The following is a 16,279-nucleotide window of genomic DNA, read 5'->3' on the forward strand; positions in this document are numbered from 1 at the left end:
ATTTTATATAACATTTGAAGAAATAATGCTTGGAAAATTGTTTCTGGTGTGAATGACCAAAGTTCAAATGACAGTACCAATTCACTTAACTCTCTGAATAAATGAAAAGTTTATAGGTTTATCATAATATAATAGAATTTTTATTATTTAAAATTACTTTATAAAAGATTGACATGGATAAAATATGAGGTTCATGTAAACACCTTTAGAGCTTAGTTGTAAATTTAAATTTAAAATGTAGCAGTTAATTTTAAAAAGGTCGTACAAACATTAAAATGCTTTCAAATTTATTGTATATTTTGGTAAATAGTTCATAGACACTTGTAGACATTGGACCTTTCATAAAATAGACTGCTGCTGCTGCTGCTACTGCGTCACTTCAGCCGTGTCCGACTCTGTGCAACCCCATAGACGGAGAGCAAAGTAAAAGTAACTATTCCCCTATTCCTCAAATTTTTCATGAAATATGTAAGGAGACTGAGCATCAAAGTTATAGGATCTCCAAAGACATTTATATTCTTTTGGAAAATTTTTATTTTTATTTTTTTATTATTTTTTATTTTTTACTTTACAACACTGTATTTGTTTTGCCATACATTGACTGCAAGGAGATCCAACCAGTCCATTCTGAAGATCAACCCTGGGATTTCTTTGGAAGGAATGATGCTAAAGCTGAAACTCCAGTACTTTGGCCACCTCATGCAAAGAGCTGACTCATTGGAAAAGACTTTGATACTGGGAGGGATTGGGGGCAGGAGGAGAAGGGGACGACAGAGGATGAGATGGCTAGATGGCATCACGGACTCGATGGATGCGAGTCTGAGTGAACTACGGGAGTTGGTGATGGACAGGGAGACCTGTCGTGCTGCAATTCATGGGGTCGTAAAGAGTCGGACACGACTGAGCGACTGAACTGAACTGACATGAATCCACCACTGGTGTACATGAGTTCCCAGCCCTGACCCCCCCTCCCACCTCCCACCCCATATCATCTCTCTGGGTCATCCCAGTGCACCAGCCCCAAGCATCCTGTATCCTGTATCGAACCTAGACTAGCAATTTGTTTCTTACACGATAGTATACATATTTCAATGCCATTCTCCCAAATCATCCCACCCTCTCCCTCTCCCAGAGTCCACAAATCTGTTCTTTATATCTGTGTCTCTTTTGCTGTCTCGCATACAGGGTTATGATTACCATCTTTCTAAATTCCATATATGTGAGTGAAGTGAAGTCGCTCAGTCGTGACCAACTCTGCTATCCCGTAGACTGTAGCCTACCAGGCTCCTCTGTCCATGGGATTTTCCAGGCAATAGTACTGGAGTGGATTGCCATTTCCTTCTCCAGGGGAATCTTCCCTACCCAGGGCTTGAACCCGGGTCTCCCACATTGTAGACGGACGCTTTACCATTTGAGCCACCAGGGTGTGTTAGTATGTTGTATTGGTGTTTTTGTTTCTGGCTTACTTCACTCTGTGTAATCGGCTCCAGCTTCATCCACCTCATTAGAACTGATTCAAATGTATTCTTTCTAATGGCTGAGTAATATTCCATTGTGTATATGTACAACAGCTTTCTTATCCATTTGTTTGCTGATGGACATCTAGGTTGCTTCCATGTCCTGGCTGTTATACACAGTGCTGTGATGAACATTGGGGTACACATGTCTCTTTCAATTCTGGTTTCCTCGGTGTGTATGCCCAACAGTGGGATTGCTACCAGCCACTTTGCTCCCTGAGTACAACTAGGAAAAAAAGCAGGTTATATACCAATAGCCCCATAAAACATGTTTACATCACACGAGCTTCCTAAAAGAGCCAAGATCTTTGTTACTTTTCTTTTTTTTTAACAAATGCCAACAAAGACATGTTTTTAATTGACTACTTTGGTTCCTTAACATGGAATCCACAGGCCTTCTTCTGATGTTTTAAGATATATTTGCTACCATGTCACATTTCTGCAGTATTCTAGGTTTTGACCCAGTATCCCAGGTGACAAGTTATTCCAAGATGCTAAATTAGGGATCTAAGGAGGAGCCATTTCTCTTTCTATCCATTTTAAAGGAGTACACTTATTGCTAAGGTGACCTGAAGTAGTGCATGAATCTCCTGTAAACATTAAGCTTATTATTCGAGAGTAACAAGCACCAAGGAGTTCAGAATCTTACAGGGCACTCACTTCAGTTCTCAAATTTTCATTGCCTTTATGCTCCTTCATATGCACAGTGTCTTCCTGATGCACTGCTGGTATTTAGTTTTCATGTGTCATAATAACTGGACTCTGCTGTAACAATTGCAGTTAGTGAAAGCAGATATATCATTATGAAGATTAGTAAAACATCTAAATAAAATTTTAACTTAATCTGGGAGCATTTCTAAATGAAACTAATAAAAACATTGTTGCTTTTAGACAACCTAAAGATTATAGATAAGCAAGCTCTCTTTTTGCCACGATCCTTTATTTTTACATTCTGCATCTTGACCTGAAGATGATAATAGCCCTTTTGTACCTGTAATGGTACAAGTTGTTCATGGCCCATTGACCCAATTTAATCCTGATACACACTAACCTGTGAATCCAGGAACTGTAGATCAGTGGACTGTAGTCTCTCTTTTAAAAGCAATCATGGTTGAACATTTCCATACACCTTATAAGAAGGGCTATTCAGCCTTTGCATACTTCAAGAAATAATATAGTCATTGTAATGCTAATACATTTTAAACATAAAATGAAAGTAATAAGGGAAAAATGATTTTTTAAAATAGCACCCAGTAAAGTGTACAAAAGAGTGCCTAGAACTTTATAAAACAATTATCCTTAAAATCAAAGTTTAAGATTGATTGTAAACTGACTTATGCAAGGTTAAGAACATTTTTAGAGGTGCTAATTCTAGGATATGTTATTATACAAGGTGTTGAAAATTTCCCACCTAAGTTAATGAAAAATTAGAACTATAGTGACCACTATGGAAGAAATAGCTTAGCCCTGCTATATTTAGTGAAGAAAGGGCCTAAGAAGGGACCACTTATTTTATAACTCCTAAAAGAGTTGCAGGCCATTTATTTTGGTCCACTGTAAATATACACTTGAAAGTCTTCAGTGCCTATTTCTAGTGAACCTACATATGGAGAATGCAGAATTGCAGGGCTACTTATTTGCACATTGGAATTGATGCAACACCATAAGATAGAAAGCTAAAAGAGAGATATCAATTTTCTATTTGTTAAGCAAGCAAAAGACAATGCTTTAGAAGCCTTTGGGTCATGAGTCTTGTTGCTTGGAGAATCCCAGGGGTGGCGGAGCCTGGTGGGCTGCCGTCCATGGGGTTGCACAGAGTCAGACACTACTGAAGTGACTTAGCAACAGCAGCAGAATCAGTCTAGAGTTTGGAGTACAGCATTGTCCAGATCTGTGCTGTGCTTAGTTACTTAGTCCTGTCCAACTCTTTGTGACCCTCTGGACTGTAGCCCACCAGGCCCCTCTGTCCATGGGATTCTCCAGGCAAGAATACTGGAGTGGCTTGACATGCCCTCCTCCAGGGGATCTTCCCAACCCATGGATTGAACCCAGGTCTCCCATATTGTGGTCTATCCACATATACTCAGACCACCTGTGACTCTCAAATTCACTATGTTTGTTTTCAGGGATTATTTTTCCTAATCTTCTTCAGATTTGCAAATCTCTAATTTACCTTGTTTTTCAAGATATCATAATAAATTTGATTAATGCTGTGCTGATCTTCTTTCTATTTTAAATTTTATTCTCTTAATGATAACTTTAAAGGAAGCTGACAAATAACAACCTGGTGGCCATGAAAAGATGTGTTCATCCAAAATTAAATTTGAAGTGAGACACATAATTCATTTTATATTTACTGTTTTCAAGAAGGATATTCCTCTATTTACCATATAGCTTGCCAGCTTTATAATAATTAATCTTTGTTTTATTTAGTATTTATTTTGAAGGCAACTAATTATATATGAAATAGCTTATAAGTAATACATATGTTGGACTTCCCTGGTGGCTCAGATAATAAAGAATCTGCCTGCAATGCAAAAGACCCAGATTTGATCCCTGGGTCTGGAAGATCCCCGGGAAAATGAAATAGTGACCCACTCCAGTATTCTTGCCTAGAGAATTCCATGGACAGAGGAGCCTGGTGGGCCACCGTCCATGGGGTCCAAAGAATTGGACACGACTGAGTGACTAACATGGAGAAAGCAATGACACCCCACTCCAGTACTCTTGCCTGGAAAATCCCATGAACGGAGGAGCCTGGTAGGCTGCAGTCCATGGGGTTGCGAAGAGTCGGACACGACTGAGTGACTTCACTTTCACTTTTCACTTTCATGCATTGGAGAAGGAAATGGCAACCCACTCCAGTGTTCTTGCCTGGAGAATCCCATGGACGGGGAAGCCTGGTGGGCTGCCGCCTACGGGGTTGCACAGAGTCGGACACGACTGAAGTGACTTAGCAGCAGCAGAGTGCCTAACACACACACACAATATATATGTTATTGATATTTCCAGATAACTAGTGTCTTCTCATGTAAATAATCCTGTCTTTAAACAATAATCTTTTCAGAAAAAAAATATTCCCCAAAACAAGATTTTATAAATTATCCCTGATACTTAGAACAAATTTTTTCTATTAATTTAATTTTGGACTTGTTACACTTTTGAATAATTATACAGAAATTTTCAAATATGCAAAGTAGAAAGAATGGTAAAATAAGTTCCCTAGTATTTATCACCCAGCTTCAACAATGATATTGCCGTCTAATGTAATAATGTTCATCTTTATCCTTATCTAACAACTTACTTATCAGATATTTGTGGTTAGACAATTAATAATTTAGGTATTATTTTTGTTCCCATCCCTAGAGTTGTAGAAAGCTGTCCTTGAAACAACCAAACAAAAATTTAATATTAACAATTTTTTGAGAAAGTTTGTGTGAGATAAACCTATTCCTGTGACCTACTTCTTTAAGTTTTTTCATGGCTTTAACTCATGCTTACTTTATAAAACCAATCTACCTTCACATACATGATATTGTAACATTTAAACATTAATATTACTATTAATCCTCAACCTCTCTCTCTTTCTCTGTGTGTGTATGTGTGTGTGTTCCCATTTGTTTAATAGTTTTAAATGACTTTGAAATTTTGCTTTTAAAAAATGTTCCGTGTGTAAATGTATGTGGATGCTTGTGCAAACACAAAAATTTTTTGTGTGCTAGGCGTTCTGTGTGCTAAATTGTTTACATCTATTACCTCATCAAATATTCCTTTAGTAGTACTGTTAGAATTTTTATGTACAGATGAGCAAATGGAGTCTGAGTTAAGTATGCTCTAATTAGTGACATATCCCAACCTTGGTTCCAAGCTTGTCTAACACAAAACATACACATTGCCATTATTCAACATTGATGCAATTAATTAATAATATTTTTGGTATGTCTGGTGCTTAGGTTGTAAGAAACCTACAGTCTCTTCAAGAAAACAGGTTCATTTCTTTTCCTGCCCACCATGTGCTTTTAACATACATACCAAATAAATTTATTATATGATATTTTATATTGTTATCTAATCCTTTCATATTTATAATTTCTATATCCCATAAGAGATTATGTACCTCTCAGATATTGAAATCATAATGAATACTTAGTTTACATCACTGCACATTTCTTTAAATAGATATAATACATTTTTTAAAAGAAAAGAAATCTTGAATTGCATTTTGAAATTTTGTTCCAAAGGATTATTTCAATTTTCCCAATCCATATACCTAAGGATTATATAGCAAAACTATCAGTCAGTTCAGTCACTTAGTTGTGTCTGACTCTTTGCGATCCCATGGACTGTAGATCTCCAGTCTTCCCTGTCTATCACCACCACACGAAGCTTACTCAAACTCAGGTCCATCAAGTCAGTGATGCCATCCAACCATCTCATCCTCTGTTGTCCCCTTCTCATCCCACCTTCAATCTTTCCCAGCATCAGGGTCTTTTCCAATGAGTCAGTTCTTCACCCCAAGTGGCCAAAGTATTGGAGTTTCAACTTCAGCATCAGTCCTTACAGTGAATATTCAGGACTGATTTCTTTTAGGATTGACTGGTTAGATCTCCTTGCAGACCAAACTATATACAACTATAATGAAGCCAAGTTTATTTTTGCCAATAACTTTACCATTTCTGACCAAAAGGTTGTCAGAATTGATGATAGGAAAATATATTGAACTGTCACTGTCTCTCCAGTTCTGTGCGTTCTTTCCTCCCAAATCTCCATACTACTCATTCGCATTGTTTCTACTACTAAAGTATAGAGAAGTTACAAAGAAGGCAACTACTATTTTGATTACCAGCCATGTTCCTATTTCCATACCAAGTGCTTTCCATTTGTTATTTAGTGTCAATGACGTTAAAACATTAGATGTTAAAAACATGAAGACAGCAGTTCAACTATCTATTTTCCCAACTTCATCTGCCACTTGCTAGCCATGTAACCTGGTCAAGGAATTCAACTTTTCTAAGCTTGTTTTCTCATCTATAAACATGGATAACTTTAGCCATGGCTTCATGAAGAATTAAATGAGATAATCTGCATAAAGTTCTGAAAATAAGTATTTAGTGTATAATAAGCACTCAAAAAGAAATCATTAGCTGGTTGTAATGATTGCAGAATTGTTGTGTAACTGTTATATATATACAACTGAAACATGCATGAGCAGTTTAGGCCACTATCAATTAAACATATACTCTCCATTACCTAACAGCCTTAGAAATCAAATGCACAACATAAAACATTTGATGCCTATTGTGTGGAACTGTTCATATACTGTGGATTTGTAGACTTACAAAGAGTATTTAGAAAAAGAAAAAGAAAGTATTATAAAAATGCATGCATGTGTAAATCAAAGTATATGATGTCCTTCTGTTTTCCCTCTGCATCCTCTGTCATATGATCTGTTCCATTCATATGAATCTAAATGTCACCTCCATGCAGAATACTTTCAAATTCATGTCTAGAGTTCGGATGCCTTCTCTGAATTTCACCCTTACATAAAAAGGAAATCTCCTTTTTATGTCTTAAAATCTCAAGGTGAAAAAATTGAAAACTGTATTTTTGATTGCTCTCCACACCCATCCATACTCAATCCCAGGTCTTAAAATGCATTTCTCTTGCTTTTTTTTTTTTTTTTCCATTTCACTTAATGGATCCCTTGTATACCCTCTGCCTGTCCTTACCTTTAAGTTTGCCAAGACAAGTACCACAGCCACCTGTAATTCTGTTCTCTACTTCATTCCCTACATCCAATACTCCTTTAGTGATGGAAGTTAGTTCTACCTCTTGGAATAAGGGCTTCCCTTGTAGCTCAGTTGGTAAAGAATCTGCCTACAGTGCAGGAGACCTAGGTTTGATCCCTGGGTCAGGAAGATCCCCTGGAGAAGGAAATGGCAACCCACTCCAGTATTCTTGCCTGGAGAATCCCATGGCCCGAGGAGCCTGGTAAGCTACAGTCCATGGGGCTGCAAGAGTTGGACATGACTTAGCAACTAAACTACTACAAACTACTTGAAATAAAACATTCCTTGAACCCATTCACTTCTCTTCACTGCTACAACCATATTTGCCTCATCCTTTAAAATAACCATCTGAGGTACCCGTTCTCCAGACTTATCATAATGAATTTGTATATACGATGTTATATTTCTTTCCTGCTTAAGTATGGGATAAGGCAAAACTCAAATGATTGCCATCTCTAAAAGATCCATTATATCACCCTTTTTAATTTCATCTATTTCCCCTTTAACCTCATTGCCATATTTCTAATACAGTAGCCTCATTCTGTTCCTCAGTCACCCACTTTCTTTCCCTCATTAAGGCTTTTGTTTCTACCATTTATTCTTCTTGTCATGCTCTACTCATCTCTCAGATTCAGTCTAAATATTACCTTCTCAAACTGCTTTTTCCCCTTGATTATCTTCTCAAAGTAGATTACTTACCTATTACTCACTCTCATAACAAAATTATTCTTGAATATATTTCAGAAGCTGTAGTTATATATTCAAGCATTTGTTTAGTCTGTCTCTTGCTCTGGACTCTAAGCCCCTGAGACTAGATAATGTATCTGTTTCACTTGTGATTGTTTACGTAGCCAGTGCCTAGCATAGTCATAGAAATTCAATAAATTTTTCTTGAAATGAATGACTGAAACAATAATATCATCAATAGCATCATTTCTTTTTCTTCAGAATTCTTTTCTGGACGGATTGGGATGCCAATTTTCCTCGCATTGAATCTGCCTCCATGAGTGGTGCTGGGAGAAAAACCATCTACAAAGACATGAAAACTGGGGCTTGGCCTAATGGACTCACTGTGGATCACTTTGAAAAAAGGATAGTTTGGACAGATGCCAGGTTTAATTTTTTTTTCCTTTCTTTTCTATAACCTTCATCAGATAATACTTACAAAATTGAAATGTGTATTCCTGTGCATGTATCATATATACACACATTGAAATTGGTGGTGAATTTTATTGGCTTTGGTTATGATAGCTTTTTGTTGAAATCTTTCTGCAAGTCAGATACAGGGTCATAAAAATATTTTTACACAATTTTTTTGCCATTTAAGTAGTATGAGCACATCACTGGACTATTGGAATGTGGTTTTATATACCACTGACGCATTTACTTTTCTGTAGGTCAGATGCCATTTATTCAGCCCTCTATGATGGATCAAGCATGATAGAAATTATCCGAGGTCATGAATACCTTTCTCATCCCTTTGCTGTGTCTCTATATGGGAGTGAGGTTTATTGGACAGATTGGAGGACCAACACGCTGTCAAAAGCCAATAAGTGGACAGGGCAGAATGTCAGCGTGATTCAGAAAACCAGTGCACAGCCGTTTGACCTTCAGATCTACCATCCCAGCCGTCAGCCCCAGGGTAAGTGCTTGTTATGAATTAGTGACCAGAATTTATTTTCACTTTAATCATATAATAATCAAACTGTAAAATAATTTTTGTAAGCTAACACTGATTTAATATTTTCTATAGTATATGATGGAAGTAGTACCAGCCTTTATTTTAATTAGCTCAGGATATTTTTTCTTTTCCTTTTTATTTATTTTACATAGAAATAGAGAAATCTTAGAAATTAAGGGTTCTATGCAGTTGTTGCAATCGTATCATTTTCTTAGCCTTCTTTTGTTGAAATTTAGGTTACATTTACTGTGGCTCAGTGGTAAAGAATCTGCCTACAAACAGGAGATAAAGGAGACACAGGTTGAAGCCCTGGTTTGGGAAGATCCTCTGGAGGAGGAAATGGCCATGCTCTCCAGTATTTTTGCCTGGAAAATCCCATGGTCAGAATAACCTGGCAGGATAAGTCCATGGGGTCACACAAAGTTGTACACTACTGAGCACAAGCATGAATATTACATTATACTCACACTCCTCACATCTTCTGTATCCACTCCTCCATTAAAGGACACTTAGGTTATTTCCATCTCTTGGCTATTGTAAATAATGCTGAATGAACACAGCAGTGCATACATGTGCGCGCACACACACACACATATCTTTTCAAATTTATCTTTCCCTTTTCCTCAGATAAACACCCAGAAGTGGAATTGCTGATTCATATGGTAGTTCTATTTTTTAATTTTTGAAGAACTTCCAAACTATTTTCCTTAGTGACTGTGTCAATTTACATAATCACCAATAGAGCAAAAGGATTCCCTTTTGTCCACATCCTCAGCAACACCAGATATGTGGTGATATCTCATTGTGGCTTTGATTTGCATTTCCTTGATGATTAGTGACATTGAGCACATTTTCATATGCCTATTGGCCATCTGTATCTCTTTCTTAGAAAGAGAAACATTTTTCAGAGCCTCTGCCTATTTTTTCAGTCAGATTGTCTGTTTGATATTGAGTTCTAAGAGTTCTTTATACATTTTGGATGTTAACTTTTTATCTGATAAATAGTATTTGCAAATATCTTCTCCTGTTTGGTAGCTTGCCTCTTTATTTTATTGGTGGTTTCCTTCACCAGGCAGAAGCTGTTTAGTTTGATATAGTCCCATTTTCTTTTTTTGCTTTGTTGCTTTTGTTTTTGGTGGCAAATCCAAATATTTCTAAGTATAGAAATGACATGTTGCTGCTGAGTCACTTCAGTCATGTCCGACTCTGTGAGACCCCATAGACGGCAGCCCACTAGGCTCCCCTGTCCCTGGGATTCTCCAGGCAAGAACACTGGAGTGGGTTGCCATAGGATTTATGTATTAGCCATGCAGTTATGATACTAATCTGAAGATGATATTGAAGAGGGAAGATATTGGAGATAAAACAGGTAATTTAGATTGTAACATCTCCTAGGTCAAAAAAAGTAAAGGAAGAAAGTATAAAGTAGGGAGGATACAAGGTAACGGTTTTATTGTCATAGCAACCATAGGACTGAGGACAAAAATCTGAATATAAAATACTAGAAGATTCAGAACTAGAAATTTATATACATTGTACTGTAGTTTCACACTGGTTAGAATAAACACATTGTATCTTCCCCATATGCTCTGGAAGATATAGATTCACCCTACTCCATTAAGTGGACTGATAACTGTGGACTTTAGCCTAAATTGTCCATTAGTCTGGTCTGTATTAGAAATTTATACCATGTAGTTGATACCTATGGCCATTTACCCAACAAATGCATTGGAGAATATTGTTTCCTTAGCAAAGAGAGAAGTTACATAAATAAACATATTTGCTATTTTTTTAATGAGTAAGAACATCAAAATTGTATGTTTCCCTTTATGATAAAATGGATAATTTTCATTCAAGAAGCCATCTATTCTAAATATATTTTTATCAGTAAAACATAGTTTTTAATTGAATAAGTTTTGAATGTATTAAAAAAAAGCACAACAACATCATAAAGGTTTTATGATAGACCTTTCCTGAGCCATATGTTACTTTGTGTTTGGATAATAAGATATGGGCATGCATGATTAAGCATTAGTAAAAATGGTTTCATCATCATGACTTTGTAATAATAAGAAAGGTATGCATTTATATCATGTTTTATTTAGTGCTTTCCAAATATTGCTCTCAATCTACACCAAGATTTTCAGGAAAAAAATCTTTTCCTGAGAGGCTTTCTCACTTCAAAGCCACATACCAATTATAAATCTGTACATAATTCATATTTTATCTCCACATTCTTAATTAACACCATAAAGAACTACCTTAGCACTTAGAATATGTATAGTTATTTAATATTTTCCTAATTCTGTTTTAGTTACCCACTTAGATAATAAAATATTTGAGTAAAGGAGTGTCATTTATTTATTTGTGTTAACTACAGAGTATAGCTAAGCCTTTTATGAGAATAGTATTAATAGTGATAACAATGATATCACCTAATACTAATTCTCATTGTAATTCCATGAGGATGGTGGTTGGCAACCCAGTGTTACAGATAAGGATCCTAAAGGAGAGAAATGCTAAGTGATTCACTCAAGATCTAATAGCCACACAATTATTGTCTCATAATCTTACCCCAGGGAGAGTGACCCCAGAGCTCTGGCCTGAACCACTATACTCTGCAGGCAGAAAACATTAAATTTTTATTGAGATTCTCCTTGGAATTGTTCTATCAAATCTCCAGATGGCAGTAAAGTTTTATTGACACATCCCCATGCTTCCCTGATAGCTCAGTTAGTAAAGAAGCCGCCTGCAGTGCAGGAGACCCTAGTCTGATTCCTACGTCAGGAAGATTCACTGGAGAAGGGATAGGCTACCCACTCCAGTATTTTTAGGCTTCCTTTGTGGCTCAGCTGGTAAAGAATCAGCCTTGAATGCTGGTGATCCCAATCCCTGGGTTGGGAAGATCCCCTGGAGAAGTGAAAGGTTAACACTTCAGTACTCTGGCCTGGAGAATTCCATGGACTATAGTCCATGGGATCGCAAAGAGTCAGACATGACTGAGTGACTTTCACTTCACATGGGACAAACCAATTTTTACCTTCTTGTAGTTTATAGTCTAGAAAGAAAAGCTAAATTAATAACTGGGGTCAATTAAATGATTATTATTATTGTATTTTTGAAACTAAAATTATAGTAAATATATTTTAAAAGGTAGAATGGAGTGGTCCTAAAAAAATCCTTGGGCTTAGTTTAATACAGTTTCTTCCTTTGTCACTCACTGACCTTGTTACCTAAGGCAAATTAATTAACTTCTGGGTTCTTATTTCTTCACTTGTGGGCTAGAGCAGCTAGAAAGGGAATGCATGGTATACAAGACTGGGTTGGAATCAAACCATAATGGGACTTAAAAGTTCCCCTTACAAAGAAATTTCAATTTTCATCCTCAAGAATAACTGGATAAGTGTTCAAGTGATGTCAAACCTAAATGTGCATCAAATTTACTGGGAAGGATCATTAAATCACAAATTTCTGGCCTTTATCCAAGATATTCTGATTCAATAGGTCTACGGTATGACCTGAGATTTTTCATTTTTAACAAATTCCCATGGAATGCTGATGCTGCCTTAAGAACCACTCACTGCCCTGAAGAAATGAGAAAAACATTGAAACTATTTGGTCAATGGAGGGAAAATAACAGAAGTACATGTTGAAATTTGACTTCACCTATACAAGGGGTAGACTAGAGAGACACAGCTGTAGGTAGGAGACTAGTAGGATGTAGAGCCTAGCTTCTTCAGTAGCTCAGGAGATGGCTGATACCAGGACAGAGAGAATGGTGGAATTGAAATATGTACGTGTGTGCTAAGGTTGCTTCCAGTCACGTTCAAGGCTATACAACCCCTACGGGCTGTAGCTCACCAGGCTCCTCTGTCCGTGGGATTCTCCAGGCAAGAATATTGGAGTGGGTGGAATACTCTTCTCCAGGGAATCTTCTCAACCCAGGGGTGGAATCCATGTCTCTTACATTTTATGTCTTGGTTCTTTACAACTAGCAACACCTGGGAAGCCTGGAGTTGCCATATAATTAGAGGGAAGGTCAGTTCAAAGAAAAAAAAAAAAAAGTGATAGAGATTTGTAAAGTAGGAGAGTTTGGCAAGAAAAGGAAAATTTGAGATCTCTTTAGTTTTCTAGTTTCTATAATTGGCTTCACCATCAACATGTGACACAAGGCCACATAAGGGAGGGGTCAGCAGAGGTTTTTTTTCTGTGGAAGGCCATATAATAAGTGTTTGAGGCCCTGCAGGGTATATGGTCTTTGCTGAACTACTTTCTTCTGCTGAGGTAGTGTAATAGCAGTCAAATGAAAAGTGAATAACTATCACTGTGTTTCAATAACATTTTATTTATGGACACTGAAATTGAAATTTCATTTAATTTTCATGTGTTATAAAATTTTATTCTTTTTTTTTTTTTTTTTGGTGTTTTTCCTCCAATTTAAAAAAGTAACCCAAAGGGCAGTATTAACCTGTAGGCCAAAGCTTACTGGCACTTGAATTAAAAGATAAATCAAAAAATTAAAGTTTGTTTATGTGGAGAGGTACCTCTGGGACATGGCTGAGTATTCAGGGTTATACAGGCAAAAAGAATTTGGTCTACCTCAGTAGAGACCTAGGCAGTTGTGATAACCCTCACACTTGTGTATCTTTGCTCTGAGATATAGGGTGCTCTGAGGGTGTAGCTTCTATCTCGACTGAGTCTCTATCTATCTTGCCTGTTTCAAGTCACCTTTTCTTTTTTTAAAATATAAATTTATTTATTTTAATTGGAGGCTAATTACGTTACAATATTGAATTGGTTTTGCCATTCATTAACATGAATCTGCCATGGGTATACACATGTTCCCCATCCTGAACCCCCCTACCACCTTCCTCCCTGTACCATCCCTCTGGGTCATCCCAGTGCACCAGCCCCAAGCATCCTGTGTCATGCATCAAACATGGACTGGCAATTCATTTCATATATGATATTTTACAAGTTTCAGTGCCATTCTCCCAAATCATCCCACCCTCCCCCTCTCCCATAGAGTCCAAAAGACTGTTCTACACATCTGTGTCTCTTTTGCTGTCTTGCATACAGGGTTATCATTACCATCTTTCTAAATTCCATATATATGCATTAGTATACTGTATTGGTATTTTCTGTATATATTTAGTTGTAGAAAATTTGCTTTACTTCAAGCTATTCTCAGAGATAGTTGTTTTATATGTAGCTTTTGGTGTATCTGTGGGAGGAGGTGAGCTCAGATTCTTTCTAATCTTACATCTTGATTCAGACACCATAAAGATGTTTTCTTAATCACAACTGAAGTTGTGATTTAACACCCAGTAGCGGAGTTGTGTTTTTTCATGGATATAGAACGATTACAACACTATCGATTTTTTTGTGTTTGTTCATTTTTCAATTTTGTTTCACATTTCTTTCCTCACTTTCTCTGATTGGAATCTTTTTTTTTTTTAAGAGTTTTTTATTTATGTGTGTATTTATTTTTGGCTGTGCTGGGTCTTTGCTGTCCTGCATTGGCATTCTCTAGTTGCGATAAACAGAGGCTACACTTGGCTGTGGTGTGCAGACTTCTCATTGTGATGGCTTCTCTTGTTGCAGAGCACGGGCTCTAGGGTTACAGGCTTCAGCAGTTGCAGCACATGGGCTCAGAAGCTGGCACAAGACTTAGTTGCCCCGTGGCATGTGGGATCTTCCTGGAGCAGCAATCAAACCTGTATCCCCTGCATTGGCAGGTGGACTTTTTGGCCATTGGACCACCAGGGAAGCCCTGGAATCTTTTCTTGAAATAGCTTAAGAATATGATTGTTACTTCAAATATAGAGTTTTGAAAATACTTTTATTAATTAGATTTTCACCAATTAAAAAATGTTTTTCTTTTCTTAAAGAAGCTTTTTTTCTGAGAAGGCCTCAGTTCAATGGGGACTTAGTATCTGTTGATAATAAAAGTACTGTTTTGCAGAGGCCACTTTATTTTACTCTCAAACACCGGTGTGGACTCAATTGTCCCTTTTAATTTTGTTCTTGAAACACCTATCAACTGGCAAATGTTTTGTGTAACAAATCAAAATGACAATACCCCTTAGAAAATCAAATCAAATTCCAGAAACATAATGAATGGAATATTAGGACATTGTCATGGCTATAGCAATTAGATTAAATATATATATATATATATTTTTAAAGTCATATTCTAAAACAGTATCCATTATCTATCCCATAAATTGTTAAATGAACAAATAAATGAATCTAAGTGATTTAGTTCATTTAGAGAGATGGTATATATAATGGCTAGTGGTTGCACTCTCATATCTGAAAATGTATTTCTTTCTTAAAAGTTGTATGATTGCAAGTATTCTGTTTTTTCACCATTTTCAAAATTAAGTTTACACTTCTATAAAATGAGGGTAATTTATTTGTAAGAACAAAAATGGCCAGTAGGAGGAATAAAGGGAATAATGCTTATAGAAACACTTAGCACATTTTCTAGCTCATTGTGATAAAAATAAATTATTCCATTTTTGGAACTTCTTTTTTTTCTATCAATTTTTATCTCACTTGCCCTCTATGTTATGATAATACAAGGTGAACTCTAGACTGTTTCTCAGAGAGTAGTTTTAACATTGAGATAATTTAAGTCTTCCAGTTGCTTCAGGAAAATATTCCTATAGAAAATGAAACTTTTCTTGACAACATTTGCAAGAAAATTAGCTGATACAATTTTAAAAAACAAACTGGTTTCTAAGAATAGTGTGTGTGTGTGTGTTAGTCGCTCAGTATGTCCAACTCTTTGCAACCCCCTGAACTGTAGCCCACCAGACTCCTCTGTCCATGGGATTTCTTCAGGCAAGAATACTGTATTGTGTAGTGTTCCCTTCTCCAGGGGATTATCTCAACCCAGGGATCAAACCCAGGTCTTCTGTATTACACGCAGATTCTTTACCATCTGAGCCAACAAGGAAGCCCTCAAGAATATTAGTAATATTATTGCTGCTTTAGGAAACAAAGTATCACTTATAAAACTTGAAGAATGAGGGATTCCACTTGGAGCTATTAGTACATTTAACTACAAACAACATTTTCAATTAAAAAAAAGTTAAAAAAAATGTAATACTCTTAAAACTATGTTTCAATGTGGTGAAGGTGAATCTCAAATATTTTCAAGTTACTTAAACTGTTCACTTTCACAGTTTATTATATCAAGATCTAACATATAAAATATTTTCCTCTGTCTCTGCTTGCATATACATATTCCTTCCATTCTACGTATTATTAATTCTGTTAAAAAT

General features: G+C 36.5%; 1 protein-coding gene across 1 annotated transcript in view; it reads left to right on the forward strand.

Moving 5' to 3' along the window:
* Positions 1 to 16,279, forward strand: part of LRP1B (LDL receptor related protein 1B) — a 1,834,206-nt gene that overhangs the window by 1,070,645 nt on the left and 747,282 nt on the right. The window contains exons 26-27 of the mRNA XM_052653145.1: positions 8,255 to 8,419; positions 8,704 to 8,948. Of these exons, the coding sequence (XP_052509105.1) occupies positions 8,255 to 8,419; positions 8,704 to 8,948 (410 nt within the window). The remainder of the gene's footprint in view (positions 1 to 8,254; positions 8,420 to 8,703; positions 8,949 to 16,279) is intronic.

This window comes from Budorcas taxicolor, chromosome 2 (genome assembly GCF_023091745.1).
Source record: "Budorcas taxicolor isolate Tak-1 chromosome 2, Takin1.1, whole genome shotgun sequence".
Lineage (NCBI taxonomy): Eukaryota > Metazoa > Chordata > Mammalia > Artiodactyla > Bovidae > Budorcas > Budorcas taxicolor.